The sequence below is a fragment of the Eubalaena glacialis genome, chromosome 7 (assembly GCF_028564815.1).
Source record: "Eubalaena glacialis isolate mEubGla1 chromosome 7, mEubGla1.1.hap2.+ XY, whole genome shotgun sequence".
NCBI classification, from domain to species: domain Eukaryota; kingdom Metazoa; phylum Chordata; class Mammalia; order Artiodactyla; family Balaenidae; genus Eubalaena; species Eubalaena glacialis.
In genome coordinates this window covers 13921250-13940061 of record NC_083722.1, presented here as the reverse complement: position 1 = coordinate 13940061, position 18812 = coordinate 13921250, and the positions used below count along the sequence as shown (strand labels likewise).

Sequence of the window (18812 nt, the reverse complement as noted above, 5' to 3'; positions counted from 1 at the left end):
GTCCTGCCTTGAGGCAGGAAGATTAACTGGATTACGCCTGTGTGGTCTCTCAAGTCTTTGGAAGAGCCCTTGAATGCAGTAAATATTTCAGAATCTGTTGGCTGAAACTATTGTTTCATAGCTGTTCGTTTTAACCTTGGTTGTCATAAGACCAGAGTGAATGTTTGTATAAATAACAAAACTGAATTTGGATTTGAGGTTGATGATGTAAGTTGTGTGTGTACCTGAATCAGTTTTAAAAGCATTAAAGTACATGTAGTGCTGAAACTACTCAGAGCATAACTTAGTCTTTTTTATTTATTTATTTATTTATTTTTTCGCTGTGTTAGGTCTTCGTTTCTGTGCGAGGGCTTTCTCTAGTTGTGGCAAGCGGGGGCCACTCTTCATCGCGGTGCATGGGCCTCTCACTATCGCGGCCTCTCTTGTTGCGGAGCACAGGCTCCAGACGTGCAGGCTCAGTAGTTGTGGCTCACGGGCCTAGTTGCTCCGCGGCATGTGGGATCTTCCCAGACCAGGGCTCGAACCCGTGTCCCCTGCATTAGCAGGCAGATTCTCAACCACTGCGCCACCGGGGAAGCCCATAACTTAGTCTTTTGATGATGTAGAAAGTACCTTCTTTCTTGCAAGTTCTCAATGACAGTAATCATTTAATAAATAATTACAAAGCAACTACTATGGACAGTGCAGTTTACAAATATGAATTAGGTATGGTTCCTGCTTTTAAGGATCTTTGTCTACCAGGGGAGATAAAACATATGCACACATCATATACATGATAAGTGAAAAATAAAATAATTGGGATAGGAGTCACACAAAAAAAGGATTAAACAGTGTTGTGAGAGTTCAGAGAAGAGAAAGCAAATCCCTTTGGGTTTAACCAAGGAATACTTCCTGGAAGAAAAATATATTGAACTGGGCCTTAAGGAGTATGAAGCATTCTGAAGGGTGGAAATAAAGAAAATGACAGAGGTGGAATTGTACTTAGCAACTCCAAGGTATGGAAAGTTCAGCTGAAGCTTAAGGAGGTTGGGGGACATAGGCTGGAAGGGTCTCATATGGCCAGTCTCAAGTGCCAGGTCAAAGTGCTTGGGTTCTGATTGCTCAGTGCTTACGATCCCTTGGCAATGATTAAGCATTAAAGGGTCTCTGTCCCTTTAGGATTGTAATTTACCATTAGAGTTGCAAGGGGGGGAAGGCTGTAACAAGGAGCCTGTGAAAGTCACTTATGAGTCACCTGAGCCAGTTTGCTTGAGGAGTATGCTGAGAAACACTGGTTTCAAGGCATGTTAATAGGTGTTACTCTCCTCACCAAAAGTAATTGAGAAATAAAGAAGTTACACAACTAAATGGGTTTATTTGCTGGAGGACTTTTCAGAGACTTTAATATTGAGAATTGCATAGAAAATCTTAAGCAGGGTAAAATATCTATCATTTCTGATTGATGTAATCTTTATTTCACGGACTGTCTCATGAAACTGCTGTTCCTTGGTGCGCACTTTGGGGAATGTTGCCCGACGCATTTGCTAATGATGGCTGGAACATGAGTGGTGGTCATATGCGTGGAAAACAGTGATTAGATGTGTGTCCTTATGGAGGCAGCATCAGCCATTCCTAGTACATAGTAGGCATACAGTAACTAGGCAGAAAACTAAAGCATGCGAGAGTGAATTATTGATTTATTAACAATACGTGGCCCAAGACTGGGAGTCCAAGATTTCCGGGAACGTGGGGAGTTTTGACAAAGCTTTGGCTATGCTAGAAATGGTAGCATCATGGAAAGTTAGAAGGAACTTGTTTAAATGAAAGTTGATCACTTTAGTGTTTCTTGTGAAGTCATGGAAGGTCTGGCTGGAGAGTTTCAGCAGACGCTGGAACCGTGGACTTGGGAGAGAAGCCATTGTTCTTTCTAACTAAATGTATCATTTAAAAAATTTTGGCTAAGATGTCTCCTTGTTTGAATTATGGATAAGTAGCAATTTCTATATGCAACTTAGTCTAATACAAGAAAATAACCATCAATTTAGTCTGAAAGAAACTTCAGGGTTAATAAAGCATCAAACCTATGGTGTTTTTTCTTTCTTTTTTTTTTTTTTTAATAAGACAGTAGCAGGCACCCTCATCTTCATCAGTGAATTTTTTTTCAGTCTGATTTACTCATGGAAGTTAATTAATTTTTAAGTTTAATGTTTTGTTCTTTCATTCAGGTATTTGCGTTTGATTATTGCTTTTGGTCCATGGATGAATCTAACACTACAAAATATGCTGGTAAGTTGGCTCTCTCTCTGCACTTGACAGTTGGGCCTCTGGCCTCTTCTTCCATTATGTCTGTTTTCTTTAATTATTCTGGAGTTCTGTTTTTCCCATAAAATTCGCACTCATTCTTTCCAATTCTGGCACGTGGGCTTTGAAGTCAGTAAGATCTGGTTTTAGGATCTGGTTCAGCCATTTACTTGCTGAGAAGCCTCGGACAGGTTTTTTCCCAAACTCATTAAGCTTCAGGTTCTTTACCTGAAGGGGGTATGAAGTGTCCTCAGAGGTGTTCCAAGGATTAGAGATAACGGGGAACCACCTCAAGCCGTCAGTGGAAGCTGTTGTGGTTCTCACACGAAGAGGAGGTTTAATGTGCTGTGCCTTTCCTTGCCTCTAACTTTCAGGGAAGGCACTGCTCCATTTAAGCAAGCAAAGCACAGATGCTGTTGGTTTCCAGGGCCCCCTTGCATCCTGAGTGTTCTAAAGTAATCAGTGGTGATATGAACTAAAACTGTACATTCCTCGGGGAAACATTGCCTCAAGGCCCCACATTTTGCTGTTGTTCCTTCCTTGAGGCATTTTATCCCTACTCCATTAAATACAGATGACTGCTAATTTTATTTGTGATCACAGGTGAATCTTCACCTTTCCTAGGAGTTAAAATTACTTTACCTCAAGAGGGAAGCATTTGTCTTCGTGGGGGAAGTCTTTGTTCCTTCCCTTCTGACTGTGACCGCTTTTTCTTAGATATATAGTCTTAATGAGCGTTTTCTCCTTATTTCTACTTATAAGAATGTCAGCTGAATGACTTTCCCATTTACGAAAGAAAGAAAGAAAGAGAGAGAAAGATTGAAAGAAAGAGAAAGGAAGGAAGGAAGAAAGAAAGGAAGGAAGGAAGCAAGAAAAACAGTGAGGGGATGATGGAGAGGATGTAGATCTTAAAAGATTAGAGGGTAAAAGAAGTTACTTGCTTGTAGGAAATTTTGTTTATTGATAGCCTTTTCCTTGCCGTGTAAAGCAAATCTGTTGAGAAATTATTTGATGTATAATTTTTTCAAAAGTTAATGGCTGGAACTAGGAAAATTCCTTCCATCGCTCACATTGGGTAAATGAGCCTTTCTTTCCAAACATCATTCCTGCAACTTCAACAATGTATTTTATTAATGTGAGTAAATAGTTCTTAATGTTGGTTGTAATTAATTTGTCTTTTTTTCAGTCCTTTGGGAGTCTATATAATAAATTCTACAGAGCCTAGGAGAGTCGGCCTTGACTGTTAGCACAGTATAATTTTGTGCTGGGTGTGTGCTTTTGGATTTAAGTAAACAAAAGTAAAACACTTCATACTGTGACAGAAACAGAGGAGGAAAAATGCTATGGCTATACAAAGTCCAATCTCTCACTCTGTTCAGTTGATATTATTCAGGATATAGTCAGATATAGCTCCCTGAATTAGAACTCTTATGCAGTTGTCAAATACTTTAGAGGACTCCTCATCACTTATAGATAAATATCTGTACTCTTTGGATGACATTTAAGATCCTTTATTTTATAGCCCCGTCTACCTTCCCCACCCTCTGCTCCCTGACTCCCCACCACCCCTTCTATGCTCCAGTCCAGTGTTTCTTCTTATTTCACCTAGGAAGCCAGAAAGTCTCAGAATAGTTCCTTAAGTATTCATGAAACTTGTACTGTGCGTGCAGCCTAGGAAGCCCTTGAGAAATTATAACCTAAGTTGGAAAGCAAAAGAATGCATGACAAACAACAGTAAACATTTTGAGATAGTATTTAAACTCTAAATTTCACAGGTTTTAAGTACTATAGAAAACCCAAGGAGAGGCAAAATGTGGAAAGACTGAAGTTGCCTGGGAAGGCATCATAGAGGAGATGGGACTGAAACTGGACATAGAAGTTTAGCATAGATTTAGCCACGGGACAGTATGGAGGGCATCCAGACGAGAGGAAGCAATACGGTGTCAAGGAAAGCTCACGGACTCTGAACTCCACCCTGGGTTTAAGTCTCAGGAAGCTTGCTTTGGTTCTCTTAGACAATTTAATCTCTCTGAGTTACAATTTCTTTTCTGTAAAATGGGAAACATGGCAGTGATAATACCTATCTTATATGTTGTTATAAGGGTTCAGTAGGTAACTTAATGAGCTGACCAATGGAAGGTGCCCATAAATGATACTTCGTTTGGCTTTTCTGTAAGTGAGGATGCAGAAGTGGGAGTGAGCATGGTGTACAACACTGGTCTGAGCAAAAGATGCATTTTGGGGGGGAATCAGTGGGAGACCTACTTGTACATGTTAAGTGAGGCCAGATAATAGGAAAGTTTAAAAGCTAGACTAAGAAGTGTAGATGATATGGTGAAAAATAGGGGAGGGGCTGTTGGAGTGATGGGGTTAAAGTAATGCTTTAGGAAGATTGTTTTTCTCTTTCTTTTCCTTATCTCTACAATCACATCCTCCATTACTGCCCATAGAGACCATTCTAGCTTTCTGCAGTGTATCACTCATACCTCTGAATGTAAGACAAACTTTTTTTTTTTACTAGAGATAATTTTATTAAGTACAGATGATAAAATTAAAATGTGAAACTCAAGATTTCTGTAGCTCTTCATTACAAATAGTATGTGCCGAAGTATTTTAAAAGATAAAAATGATTTTTAAACATTTTGATAGCTTAAACTTTACTAAATTTTAGCTTGCATGATCACATCTAATACCATGTTTCTGGTATTAGTCCTGAAATAGGATTCTCTTGGTCGATGGAGCAGAGTCTATTTACAAAATGTGAGGAGACAGTTTCTTATTCTTTAGGTATCCCCATTATTGTACAAATTCTGTGACCACCTCAGCAAAAAGTAAAATTCTTGCTTACTATTCTTTCAGGGTTTTTTGCACTCATTGTAAATAATTTGCCTAGTGAATATATTACTAGTAGATTAGTTGATTGGTTTCTATACTAATATGATTTCCTTTCTCTTTTTTTAAATTTAATTTTTATTTTATATTGGAGTATAGTTTGATTTCCCTTCTCTTTAATTAAAAAAAAAAGCAATTCCTTCTTAATTGTGAATAGAAACATTAAGATAGAAGCATTCATTCTCTGATGGGACATAGAAGAAATGGAGAAGGGGAAGCACATAGTTCCTGAAACTGACCTATTTGTCAGACTTCATGAATAATGGCATCATTGATACTGAATCAGAGCTCTTGAGGCAGCTCTCAAAACTTGGGGGGCAGAGAGGAGGAGGGAGAGGGGAGAGAGATAGATGAGTGCATGGATTGAAAGAGCAGAGAGGCTCTCAGTTTCATGGGGTGTGTCAAATGTTAAATTCTCAATTATGTTTTATGTTACTCTATTCATTAAAAGCTATAGCAAGCAAGAGCTTCCACTCTCAGACTGATTTAGAAACCCATAATTCTATAGTAGGTTTAATGGCACTGCAGTGGGTTGGGTGGAGTGGTGGAAGCATGTGGGCTTTTAAATCAAACTGCCTGGGTTCCAGTCCTGCCTCCCCCACCTTTTGTCTATGTAAGGTCGGGTGAGTTCTGTTTCCTCTTAGGTTAAATAAGGCTGATAATAGTTCTGATCTCATGGGGTTGATTTGAGGACTAAATGACCTGTTCATGTAAAGTACTTAAACCACAGGAAATGCTCACTTAATATTTATCATCGGGGCTTCCCTGGTGGCGCAGTGGTTAAGAATCCGCCTGCCAATGCAGGGGACATGGGTTCGAGCCCTGGTCCGGGAAGATCCCACATGCCTCGGAGCAACTAAGCCCGTGCGCCACAACTACTGAGCCTGCGTTCTAGAGCCCGGGAGCCACAACTACTGAGCCCGCGTGCCATAGCTACTGAGCCTGCACTCTACAGCCTGTGCTCCACAGCAAGAGAAGCCACTGCAATGAGAAGCCCACACCCCGCAGCGAAGAGTAGCTCCCGCTCGCCGCAACTAGAGAAAGCCCGTGCGCAGCAACGAAGACCCAGTGCAGCCAAAAATAAATAAATTAATTAATTAAAAAAATATTCATCATTATCTTTATCACTGTCACATTGTAGCAGTAGTAAGGATGGTAGCATCAGTCCTTTGGAGAGAAAATGCGTTGTGTGTGCTGGTATTTATGAGACCTGGTTTTGCCACAAACTGCTAAACTTTGGGGATGTCTGTTTCTTCATCTGTGAAAGGAGGATATATAGCCTAGAATGATCTCAGATCTCTTCCAGCTCTAAGATAAAACATGAATCAGACATTTTATGCTGGCCACACAGCTGTTGCAGTGGACTTTTCAGAGTCAAATCAAAGGCTTGTTTGTTAAGCCATTTGAATTGCATTGAATCATGCTTTGAGACATTTCACAATTTAAATATATTATCTCTTATTAGCACCTTTTGGTTAGCGAGTCTGTGCATAATTCTGAATCTTTAAGCAAAAACCCTTGTGCCAGGGCTAAGAAAAAACAGAAGTAACCTGCAAAATTAGGCACCCAAAGCATGGCATTTCTGCATAAATCCGTTTCCTCTCCCCAAGCCCATATATACATACACATAAACATAGATCAACATTTAGGATTATAATGTTATTATAGTGAATACTGATAAACTTGAGAGCATCATAACAGATAATAGGCCTTTTTAAATGTTTAAATCACTACTAATTTCATTTAAGCGCTTCTCGATAATAAATCAATACATTTTTTATCACTGTCTAAAATATGTCATGTTGGTTAAATAACAATGACTTCCAGTAATCTTGGTTTTTTGCTTTTCTTCCTAGCAAGAGAATATTTTTCATAAATCTTCATACCAAAAATAAAAATCAGTCTAGTGGTGGCATATCTGGGTATCTATATGGACAAGAACATTTCCTGACCTGAGAGATTCTAAACTGTTGACTTAGAAATTATATGACAGTTCTCACCATATGGTATGTTGCTCAGATTTGCTGAAACCTGTGTTTTCAGGCATTGTAATACCCTGCAATTCAGGAGAAATGTTCTACGTCGGATTATTGTTCTGCTAACGTTGCTTTGTACCATGAAGGGACAGCTGAGTGCCTCCTAGCTATGGCTGTTGCCGTGGGGAGAATAGCCATGTTTGATTCTGTTCCTATGATGGGAGAGTTTATGGGCTCAGAGGTAGAAATGATTTCTGTTTCATATTGTTTAACTGTGCATCAAAATTTACATTCTAAAAGTTGACAGTAGCCAAAATAGAACCAATTTTTTAAGCAGACTTCCAAAATATTTGTTATAGCATATTGTATTGATTCATTATTTTACTATTCAAGTGTATATGAAGACCTCAGCAAGTGTCTTGTGTAGAATAAATACTCAATAATTGTTAGCTGTTAAGTTTATCAAAACTGTGGAAGTTTTCCCTGTGGTTATGAGAAGCAGTAGTAGTTGACTATGTGAAAAGTTTGTTAGAGATTCACTATAAATGGTGCATGCCATCTTAAAAGACATTTATGAAACACTGACTGCAGAATCCTTCTAGATTTTTCTTTCTCTTTTACAGTCTTACAAATTCTTACCCATACCTAATCTGACAGTTCTTTTAGGGACTCATCTAAGCATCCAAACTAGTTTTCTTAGAACCAGCACCTCTCTTTTTGCATTTGTTAATTATGTAATTACAGAGAAGTGTAACTGACACAAACCAGTTCAGGAGAAAACACAACTGACCCTTTGTGAGAATATAACTCAGCTGGTGGGAGTCCAGAGAGTTGTCTACCAGTTGGGTGATTTAGTGTGCAGTAAGCATGCATCAGTGTATTTTACAAATGGAAGAGAGAATGTTAATTGAGAGAATCAGGTAAGTGAAGGTCAGTTAAGAAAAATTTCTCTGAGATAAGTAAGCTAGGCTGATACCGTTAAATTTTTTACAAGAGTGTGTGTGTATGCTTCTCTTTCTTCTCACCTCTACTCCCAGATTTTTTAATCCCACCCAACCCTGCCTTCTTCCACTTTCCTTTCTTTGTCAGCATCTATTCCTTAGAGTATTTCTTGGCGCCCAGAGACATCACTTAACTTAGTTAGGTGTGTTTAGAGGGGTGGATAATAATAACAATAGACAATAGAGTTCTGAGCACTAGTTTCCCAGCACTGTGCTCATCCCTTTACCTGCAACAGGTCATTTAATTGTCAAAACACCAAATCAGTAGAAACTGATATTGCCCCCATTTTACAGATGAGGAAACTGAGGTTCAGAGAGGCCCTGCTACTTGTAAGAGAGCTGAAAGCAGTGGTAAATGTGGATTTGGGTCAGTGACAGTTACATGTGAAGATTTTATGGATTCTACTGCAATCCCAGGCTCTCCTCTCTTCTCTCTCATCCCAACAAGAGGCTGTGCCTAGGGAATCATGTTATTGGAGTACTCTGGCTTGGAACCTAGCCAGGAATAATACTATTAGCATTCTCCCTCCTGTCAGAAGTTCTCCAGAGTCCTGAATGACTGTGTTTGGTTTGGGCTTTGTTCTCACCTCCCCTCAAGTGCTGTCAATCTTGTGCACCCCACAGTCCAGAAGAGATATTGAGTCAGGTCTGCCTCTGTGTCAGAGGGACACAGTGGCAAACACTGTCGAGCAGGTAGAGGTGAAGAACAGCTGCTTTTTCAGCAGTTGTTATATGTGAAAGTACCCTCCTGAATCACTCCAAAATGCATTCTCTGTGAGACAGTCCTCACAGCTCTTTCATCCGGGGCCCCCATGCCTGACCCCTCCTCTGTGACTCAGCCACTTTATACGGCAACAAAAAAAGGAGCTGAGGTTCACTGCCAGCTCATGACGGGCCCCAGCGCTGTCAGGGGGTGGAAACATCCATCTGGGCAAGTCACCCAGGCCGTGCTGCAAGGAAGGCTCCTGAGGACTGCAGTGCTGATGGCTCCCAGATGCCACTGTGGAAAATGGCCCCGTGTCTACCTTTACCCTGCAGGCCCAGGTTCTCAGGATCCTTTTACCAAGCCCCTTAATGGCAATCTTCTATAGTTTATTAAAACTTAAATCTCCTGTCATCAAGTCAAGCCTTTAAAGCCCTAGTTCCTTTATCTAAGCTCTGTAGTTTTGGGTCATTTAACTTAAACCAGGTTTAAAGTCACCACATGTGACAGTTTCTGAGAGTTGCACTGTTTGAGGGAGAGAGTAACTGAAACCTCGTCCAAGCTCGGCATTCCTCACCCCTTCAGGTATGTGTGAGGTGCCTGACTGGCCTTGCACTGTCCAGGTGCTCGGATTTAGAGCTGGGCCACCTGCCAAGTCCAGACTCATCACAGTCGCTGGGGCTGTCAGCCTGGTTAGGGGTGGAAAAACACCCTCACAGACGCGCAGGCCAGGAATTCCAGATCATAAATATTGAGCTTAACCATTTTTTTTTCACTCTTAACTCCAGTGAAAAAAGAGATGGGGAAAAGAAGGAAAACTGGGGATTCTGTTTAAAATGATAAAATCGTGTTAAAATCCTGGCTGCTCTTCCACGTCACTACCTTAGAAATATTCTGTGCACATGTCATGTCCAGCCTGGTATCTCCATACTTAGTGCTTTTGTCAGCCATGATCTATGTGAGACTGCCTTGGTTCATGCAGATTGTGAATAAAACAAGGTTATGCCCTCTTATTTTGTTCTCCCATTTCCTAGAGCATAGCCCACTGTGATGTTTCACCCTGTTCCTCGTAAGCAGTCAAGTGTCAGCATATGCATGATATGCACTTTCCCTCCTATCCTAGTTTCTCTTCTTCTGTGCTTTGCTGTCAGGGCCCTGCTGCAGTGAGAGAATTACTTTGGTTACTGAGCTCCCAATGCACATGCCTGGTAGCTTTGAGGCCATTGCTGCTGTTCCCAGGAGGGACAGGTTACGCACAAGTGGGGAGACTCAGGGTGTTAGCTTTTCAGAGAGCTGTATCATGTGTGACTCAGGGTTGGGTGGGTCAGGTCTGTGACTTTGCTTGCAGAAATTCCATACAGGAACCCTCTCTACTGTTCTGACATTGTGTTGTGGTTGCTTTGGGCATGCCTGGGTTTTAAGACTTGTCCACACAGCTATATGAGTCTAATCATAAACCCCACAGAGGAAATTGGCATCTTGGTCATGGTTATGAACAAGTGAGGTCAGGTTTGCCCTGTGGATTCCCTGTGCCAGGCACGTGGAGCTGACTTCTGTAGAGTGGCCACCTCCTCTCTGGCAGGGGTCCTGCGGAAAAGTCACAGGCTCTTGGGTTGGACTGTGTTGTGCCTTTGTGTGGTTTGTCTGGTATAGAAACAAATTCTCATAGATCCTCTTGCTTCCCTCAGGACTTCTGAACTTGCCCTTCTGTTTCCCTTCTGGGCTGGTACATATTTCCCTAGACAAGTGGCACTTCGTTCCATTTGAGTGTGAACTGGAGTCGGGAAACATTTAGGGCAGGGATAGTGCATCTTTTATGGATTCCCTGATCCCCACTATCCAGCATAAATAGCTCTTTTTGTGTGTGTGTGTGTGTGAACTAAGCTTCTAAAAGCAGTTGACAAATTGCTTTTTTTCTATGCTGAAAAAAGGGACTGCTTTGTTTAAAAAATAAAAAGGAACAAAGTAAAAAGAAACAAATAAACAACAACACCTTCAGTCTTTTGGATAAACCAGACTCTCCTTAATAGACTGTATAAGGGTCTTTGACAGTTAATATTTTCTGTCCATCACAGAGTGAAGTGTAGCCACTGTTCATGTTTCATGGAAAACTGGTTATGCTGAGGAGGACAGAAGACTGTATAGAGTCTACAGGGCATTTTTAGGCTTTGGTTGACAGTCTTCACTTTTTTTAAATAATCGTTTGTTTTACCAGTGGTGGCTGAAAGTCACCAAACCAAAGAATTGATTAAGTATAACCCCAGCCAGGGATTCATAGAGCTACAAAGGCACCAGAATAAAAAAATAAGGGGAGCTCTATAGAGTATGTTTCTATTCAGTTTTATTGATATGATTTATTTAGTTGTTTTTTTCCCTCTACCTTTCTGAGATATCTTAATGTTATTAAAAAATGGTAAATATTTTTCCTCCACTGGACAACATGGGTTGGTGTATTCTGGCCCAGGTAATAATTAATGATACTGTTCCTTCTTCCTCTCCTCATCATGACCCCCCCCAACACATACACACATTCACACACCCCCTTCTTTGTCACGTGTGAGTAGACCACCATTACATTTGGTCAGTGGAATTTTAAAGGTGGGACCACTAGAGGTGCTAGAGAAATAGCAATAAATGATTCCTTTAATTTTTTTTTCTAAGAGTAAGTGTCTCTAATCTTTAAAATTGGATTGCCTTACAGAATTGTTGCAAAGATAGAGGAACTATTGAAGGAAAAATAATTAGATGATTACCTCCTTTTCTGCACCAAAATTAATTATAGTTGATTAAAGATTTAAGAGATGGTATTAATTATGGATATTAGCTAAAATATATTCTAGACTTATAATGGCCACTCACTATGGCAAGTGCTTTACTGTACTGCCTTACTTCATCATACCAGCAACCCAGTAAGAGAGCAACTATTATTCCTGTTTTACTAGTGAAGGAGATCTTGCCCAAGGTTACATAGCTGATAAGAAGTAGAATTCAGATTTGGATATAAAACTGGAAAAAACAAAAACAAAACTAGAAGAAAATATGGGTGAATAACTATGTAATTTGGGGTAATAATAATCCAGAAAGATTTTGGAAGCGTAACATATACCGTAGATGAAAATCATAAAGGAAAAGATGAGAGATTTGAATATGAAAGACCAAAAGCTTTTGTATGACAAAGAACAACATAAGACTGAAAGGTAAATGACAGATGGGGGAAAAATATGTACAATATATAATAGACCAAAGGTTAATATCCTTAATATATGATGGATATTTTAAAATTAATACTTAATCAATTACTAAACCAATTGATTTATAAAAATAAACATAGGACCCAAATAATCAATTTACTAAAGAGTAAATACAAATGGACAGTAACCTAAGGAAAGGAAAATTTAAATTTAACAAAACAAAAGGCTTTTTTTTTTTTCTATTAGTCAAAGCCAGGAAGAATGATAATAGCCAGTGTTGTTGAAGGTCTAGAAAAAAAATTCATGCATTGCTAGGAGAGTTAGTAATTTGATTTTTTTTTTGGAGCTTTGCCTAGTAAAGTCAATAGAAAAGTGTACAAAGATAAATGTGTAAGGACAAATATTGCAGAAAAAAAGAAAAAGGAAATAATCTAAGTATCTATAATAGGTTGTATCAGTTAATAGATTGCATCAGTTAAGTATACGGTGGAAATTAAGCAGAGCTATTAAAAAATGTTAATGTTGATGAATCTTTGTAGAGGTGGGAAAGTATTCATTATTTCTTAAAAGATAATAAATTTCCCTTGAGACATGAAGTCATAGTGACAAAATGGATTCCATTCTCTCTAGAATCCAGTCTTGCTTAGATTTGTAAAAATACATGAACTTTACAATATGATTCTTTGTATTTTCCCTTTTATAAATTGTGTTTTGGGATAGCTATTTAAGGATGGAAAGGAGAAAAATTCTTTCCAGAAACACAGTATAATTGTTTTCTACTTTTTCATATTCCATTTTGTGTTTCCCAGAATGTTTTCCTTTCCTAGTTATAACTAAAACTTTATTAAATACAGTAAATCTCAATTATATTCTGTCTGTCAAATGTAACCGTAAATATCTAACTAAAAGAACTTGACTTTTGGGAAAGCATATTTGTACATTTATTGGAAATCAAAGAGACTGGTTTATTTTTTTCAGTCATATATATTTTGTTTCAATGTCTAGGAGGTAACTATGGGTGTCAGTAAAAGTGTAATCTGTAATTTTTATCAAAATTATTCGATTAGTTGTTACATATTATGTTGACACATCTGTTCACACCCCAGGGCCTTATTTAACAAAGACTTTTGTAATCTTGAGGGGCTCATTAGAATTTCAAAAACAGCCATACTTTAACCAAAGTGTAAACCCTACAATTAACTTTTTAAGTTCAACCAACAATATTTTGATGCCTCCGTCATCACTAATGAGGAAAGGGACGCCCAATTAAATACACATTAGTCTAAGAACAGTAGTGTCACCAGAACAATTCAGTAAATGAGAGTGTGTACTGTGTATCAGGTACTCTGCTAAGATGCAACAGCTCCTGTTTTCAAAGGAGTTCGCAATTCAATGGTAGAGACAGACATGGGGAAAAAAAAAATACTGCAGTGTGATGAGTTCTGGGAGTTTGTTTTAAAAAGAAACATACCACGGAGACCAGAGGTGGGAATAACTGATTCCCAGTGTCATGAAGCCTGAGTCACTGATTATGGATGGGCCTCAGTCCATCTGGGAGTCAACACCCACAGGCCCTGCCACTCGCTGGTGGCCCCTTCTTGGGCAAATGACTTACTCTTTCAGAGTGCTGCCCTCACCACCACCCCCATCTCCTTATTGATCACAATCCATATCTAGGTATTGCAAGGGTTCAGCAGTATAGAATATAGAAAGGGCACTGCAAACGGGGCAGTTGACAAAAAAATACCTTTTTTCTTCTTAGCAGCATAAATAATAAAAGTATACAAGTTAAATAGGTTAATTCGTATCCTATTTAGTATCTGCAATAATTTGGAAATAGGCCAAGCTGAAATTCATTCTTGTATTTTTTATATCCTGGAGCATTCTTTGATCATTTTTTGTTTTTAGTGCAATTTTAGTATACACACCCTGGCTGGTGGTGGTGGTGGTTTTTTCACCTGACACATTATAAACCTATTTCACGTAGCTCTATAGCATTCATTCTTGTTTTTTTTTTCAGTTAATGATCTTTGGTTTTAAAAGATGATTCCTACCAAGGAAAAAGAAGACTTGTGATTTGCCCTTGCAAAAACATTGAGAAAATAATTCCTCATAATTCCAGCCTACTCAGCATCAGAAGCAGAAACCAGAAAGTAATCCACTTCACTACCTGATAAAAGAACAGATATAAATCCTTGATTGGTTAATGACTTCAGGCTCTGTGAAGCCAGGGTGAAAAGCTCTTTGACCACAGTGCTTCTCTGCAGTTGAGTCCTTTCATCAACTCAAGCTCTTGCTTTTTTCCAAGTTACTAAATATGAATCAAAATCATGAATTACAGTCAGGATGTTTGACCTAGCCAAGTCTTAAAGCGTCTTGTCCCCATCCTCACCCTACTCCCTTTATGGGGGCTGGTTAACCAGTGTGGAAGATCAAACGAGATTGCTCCATTCATCTGTTTGTGCCAAGAAAGCGGTGCTTTTTCAATGCCTTTGATGGCACTTGGGTCCTGGCTGAGGACCACCATCAATTCTCACAAGCCTGAGCACAGGCTCTGTTTAACTCCCCATCTTCTGCACTACAGGGCTTAGGTCCAGGTTTAAGCCTGTGTTTTGGCATAGGCCTCGGGAATACACGTGGAATAAGGAAGGTCCTTTGAGAAAACACGTGAGAAAAGAATATCGATGTGTATGAAAGATCAGCAACAGGATGGGTCAGATATTTTCTTAGCACAAGACTCTATCATACTTAACTATAACATGAAAGCATCTTTTTATTGGACTATAGTTGATTTACAATGTTGTATTAGTTTCAGGTGTACAGCAAAGTGATTCAGTTATACATATACATATATCTATTCTTTTTCAGATTCTTTTCCCATATAGGTTACTACAGAGTATTGAGTAGAGTTCCCTGTGCTATACAACAGGTTCTTATTAGTTATCTATTTTATATATCGTACTGTGTATATGTCAGTTCCAATCTCCCTATTTATCCCTCGCCCCCCTTTATCCCCTGGTAACCATAAGTTTGTTTTCTACATCCATGACTCTACTTCTGTTTTGTAAATAAGTTCATTTATACCCCCTTTTTTAGATTCCACATATAAGTGATAATCATATGATATTTGTCTTTCTGCGTCTGACTTACTTCACTCAGTATGGCAATCTCTAGGTCCATCCATGTTGCTGCAAATGGCATTATTTTGTTCTTTTTTATGGCTGAGTAATATTCCATTGTATATATGTACCACATCTTCTTTATCCATTCTTCTGTTGATAGACATTTAGGCTGCTTCCATGTCCTAGCTATTGTAGATAGTGCTGCAGTGAACGTTGTGATGCATCTTTTCGAATTATGGTTTCTCTGAGTATATGCCCAGGAGTGGGATTGCTGGGTCATATGGTAGTTCTGTTTTTAGTTTTTTTAAAGAACCTCCATACTGTTCTCCGTAGTGGCTGTACCAATTTACATTCCCACCACATAAAAGCATTTTTGAAAGTGTGTCTTCAGTGGATAAGAATTTTGACAATACTTTATTATCCTCCGAGTTTATGTGTGTGTGCACATACACACACATCTTTAGGTAGTCTTCACAACAAACCGTATTTTTAGGAAGCTTCTTACAGTTATACCCTTTTTAAAAAATCCACATATTCCACCAACATGTTTTAAATGCCTCTTCAGTAGAAGTCCATAGTTGAGAAATAAGGTTATATAAATTTGGTATATTTTCTTCTGATCCAGTTTTTTCTTTTTTTTACTTTAGCACACATAAATATTACACATACATACTATTTGACATAAATTTTTACATTATATGTACAGTCTGAACATGACTTTTTTTTTAAACTCAGCAATGTTTCTGAATTCTAACATTGTTTACACACATAGATTTGTTTTGCTTGTTTTTTTAAACATGGTGTGTAATATTCCATCATATAAAATACTCACATTTTACTTATCTACTCCCTTACTAATGGGCATTTAACTTGATTCCAGCTTTCAGTATTATAAATAATGCTGCCATGAACATCCTTTTACAGGGGTCTCTTGTGGGAGTGGGTCTCTAGGGCAGATGCCTCACAGTGGGTCAGAGAGCCTGGGCATATTCCTTTTTCTTGGTGCTGTGAGGTTTTCCTTGGAACGGCTGCATTTGTTTATTCTCCCACCAGCAGCTTATGAAAATACCTATTTCTTCAATCCAGCTATATTTGATACTGTCAAGGTTTTTTTTTTTGTTTTTTTTTTTGCCAACCTAATGATTGGAAATATTATTTCTTTTTCTTTTAAATTAATTAATTAACTAATTTATTTTTGGCTGTGTTGGGTCTTCGTTGCTGAGCCTGGGCTTTCTTTTCAGTTGTGGCGAGCGGGGGCTACTCTTCGTTGCGGTACGCAGGCCTCTCATTGCGGTGGCTTCTCTTGTTGCGGAGCACGGGCTCTAGGTGCACGGGCTTCAGTAGTTGTGGCACATGGGCTCAGTATTTGTGGCTCGTGGGTTCTAGAGTGCGGGCTCATTAGTTGTGGTGCACGGGCTTAGTTGCTCCGCGGCATGTGGGATCTTCCCGGACCAAGGCTCGAACCCTTGTCCCCCACATTGGCAGGCGGATTCTTAACCACTGTGCCACCAGGGAAGTACGGAAATATTATTACTTGTTTCATGTTTACACTTTTAAGAGTCCCATTCTGCAACCATGATATGTCATAATATAACAAGAGACTGCTAAAATCAGATGCATCAAAGAAAAACATATACCCAGAAGCTTATGTTCTATTGCTTTATTTCCAAACGTAAAAGGAATTGTCATTTGGATAAAAAGATTAAACTGACTCATTCTTGGACAAACATTTATTAAGCATTTTGAACTAGGCACTAGGATTACAAAGATAAACAGATTATAGTCTGACATCCATCAGGGGCTTCTCATTCCAGTAGAGGAAAAAGAGGTACTTAAACCAGTAGTTTCTGCACAGAGGAAGGCGAAAATCACTTTAATTGTCTTAATGATGGGGACTGAATGTTAGAAAGGCACCAATTTCAAAGGGTAGTAAATGCCTCGTTAAGTGTTTAAAAAGATTTTCACACCTTAATCTTTAGCTGGGCACTACCGTAGTATAGATGGTACATGACAGAACTCCCCCAAGAGCCACAGTGAGCTGTAGACAGGCTCACAGACGGGAACCTGTCCCCAAATCCCCGCTGGGAACACAGGTGAGAGGTGCCTGTGCCCAGCACATCCCCTCCACCAGCAGTGAACAGTTGCTCAGCATCTGGCACGTACCTAGCACTGTGCTAGGGGCAGAGGTGCACACACAAGATGTGGATGCGGTTCCTGCTCATCAGAAGCTCAGAATCCAGGTGGGGAGATAAGACAATTTGTGTTGAATGACGCTTTCATACTAACTCAGGAAAAGAAACTAAACCAAATTCAAATGATGCTTCCATATGGCCCGCAGACAATGGACAGGAAACTTGAATGCCTAGAGAAATGTCTTAGAGGGAAACAGTGGGTAGAATCATAAACTGATCCAGGTACTGAGCTATAGTGTAGAAGAGTAGATAAGCAAAATTCTATACAATAAGTTCTTTAGGGCTTCCCTGGTGGCGCAGTGGTTAAGAATCCACCTGCCAATGCAGGGGACACGGGTTCGAGCCCTGGTCTGGGACGATCCCACATGCCACGGAGCAACTAGGCCCGTGGGCCACAACTACTGAGCCTGCGCGCCTGGAGCCTGTGCTCCGCAACAAGAGAGGCCGCGATGGTGAGAGGCCCGCGCACCGCGATGAAGAGTGGCCCCCGCTTGCCACAACTAGAGAAAGCCCTCGCACAGAAACGAAGACCCAACACAGCCAAAAATAAATAAATAAATTAATTAATTAAAAAAAATAATAAGTTCTTTAATCCACAGCCCTACACATAGTGGATATGCAATACACTTAACATCTTTATGGAGTGAGAGAATGTGTTAATGACTGGGGCTCGGTTATTACTGCAAATATGTCAAGAAAAATCAGTCTTTTTAGTTTTTTTGTTTGTTTTGTTTTTTAGGTCAAGAAGTGGTTTTCAGGTGCCTTGGGGAAGGAATTCTTGAGAAAGCCTTTCAGGGGTATAATGCTTGCATTTTTGCATATGGACAGACAGGTAAGTAGCTACTTACAGTCAGTGATATTAAATGTGCATTTCTGAAAACATAGATACAGAAAACACTTTGGGAAACCATAGAAAAATGCTTCTGACTTCACGGGTTTGGCTGAATTAGATGATCAAAAGTAATCCTCATTTTGAAGGTTTGACAGTTGTGGTAACTGAGTAATTTTAGTGTTAATGAGCAAACCTAGTTTTAAACTATTAAGTGTCATTTTCCTAAATTATAGTTTTAACCTGTATTTGAACTAGGAAAATAATTACCAGTTTCTCGGTATAAATGTTATAGTGAAAAACTGTAGAAAAACTCTTAGTATCGTCCTCTTAGTATCATCCAGAGGACTTCACCAGGATATTAAACAAAAACAGGCTAGTGGCTCAGCCATTAGCACTCTGAGCCACCATCATTTCAACTATAAAGTTGGAATAAATCAGTAAATCATAACAATACTGCCTATTGTCACATCACAGGACAATTAGGGGAATATATATCAAAGCACTTTCACAAATGTGAAATATTGATATTTTGTGGGTAAAATACTGTTAATGTTACTTGTTGGTGATATTTGATATTTACTATGTGTACTTTTAAAGATTACATATTTGTAGTTCTTACATTA

At 39.2% G+C, this 18812-nt stretch overlaps 1 protein-coding gene across 1 annotated transcript in view; it reads left to right on the top strand.

Moving 5' to 3' along the window:
- Positions 1–18812, top strand: part of KIF13A (kinesin family member 13A) — a 212360-nt gene that overhangs the window by 115907 nt on the left and 77641 nt on the right. The window contains 2 exon segments of the mRNA XM_061195757.1: positions 2205–2265; positions 18097–18189. Of these exon segments, the coding sequence (XP_061051740.1) occupies positions 2205–2265; positions 18097–18189 (154 nt within the window).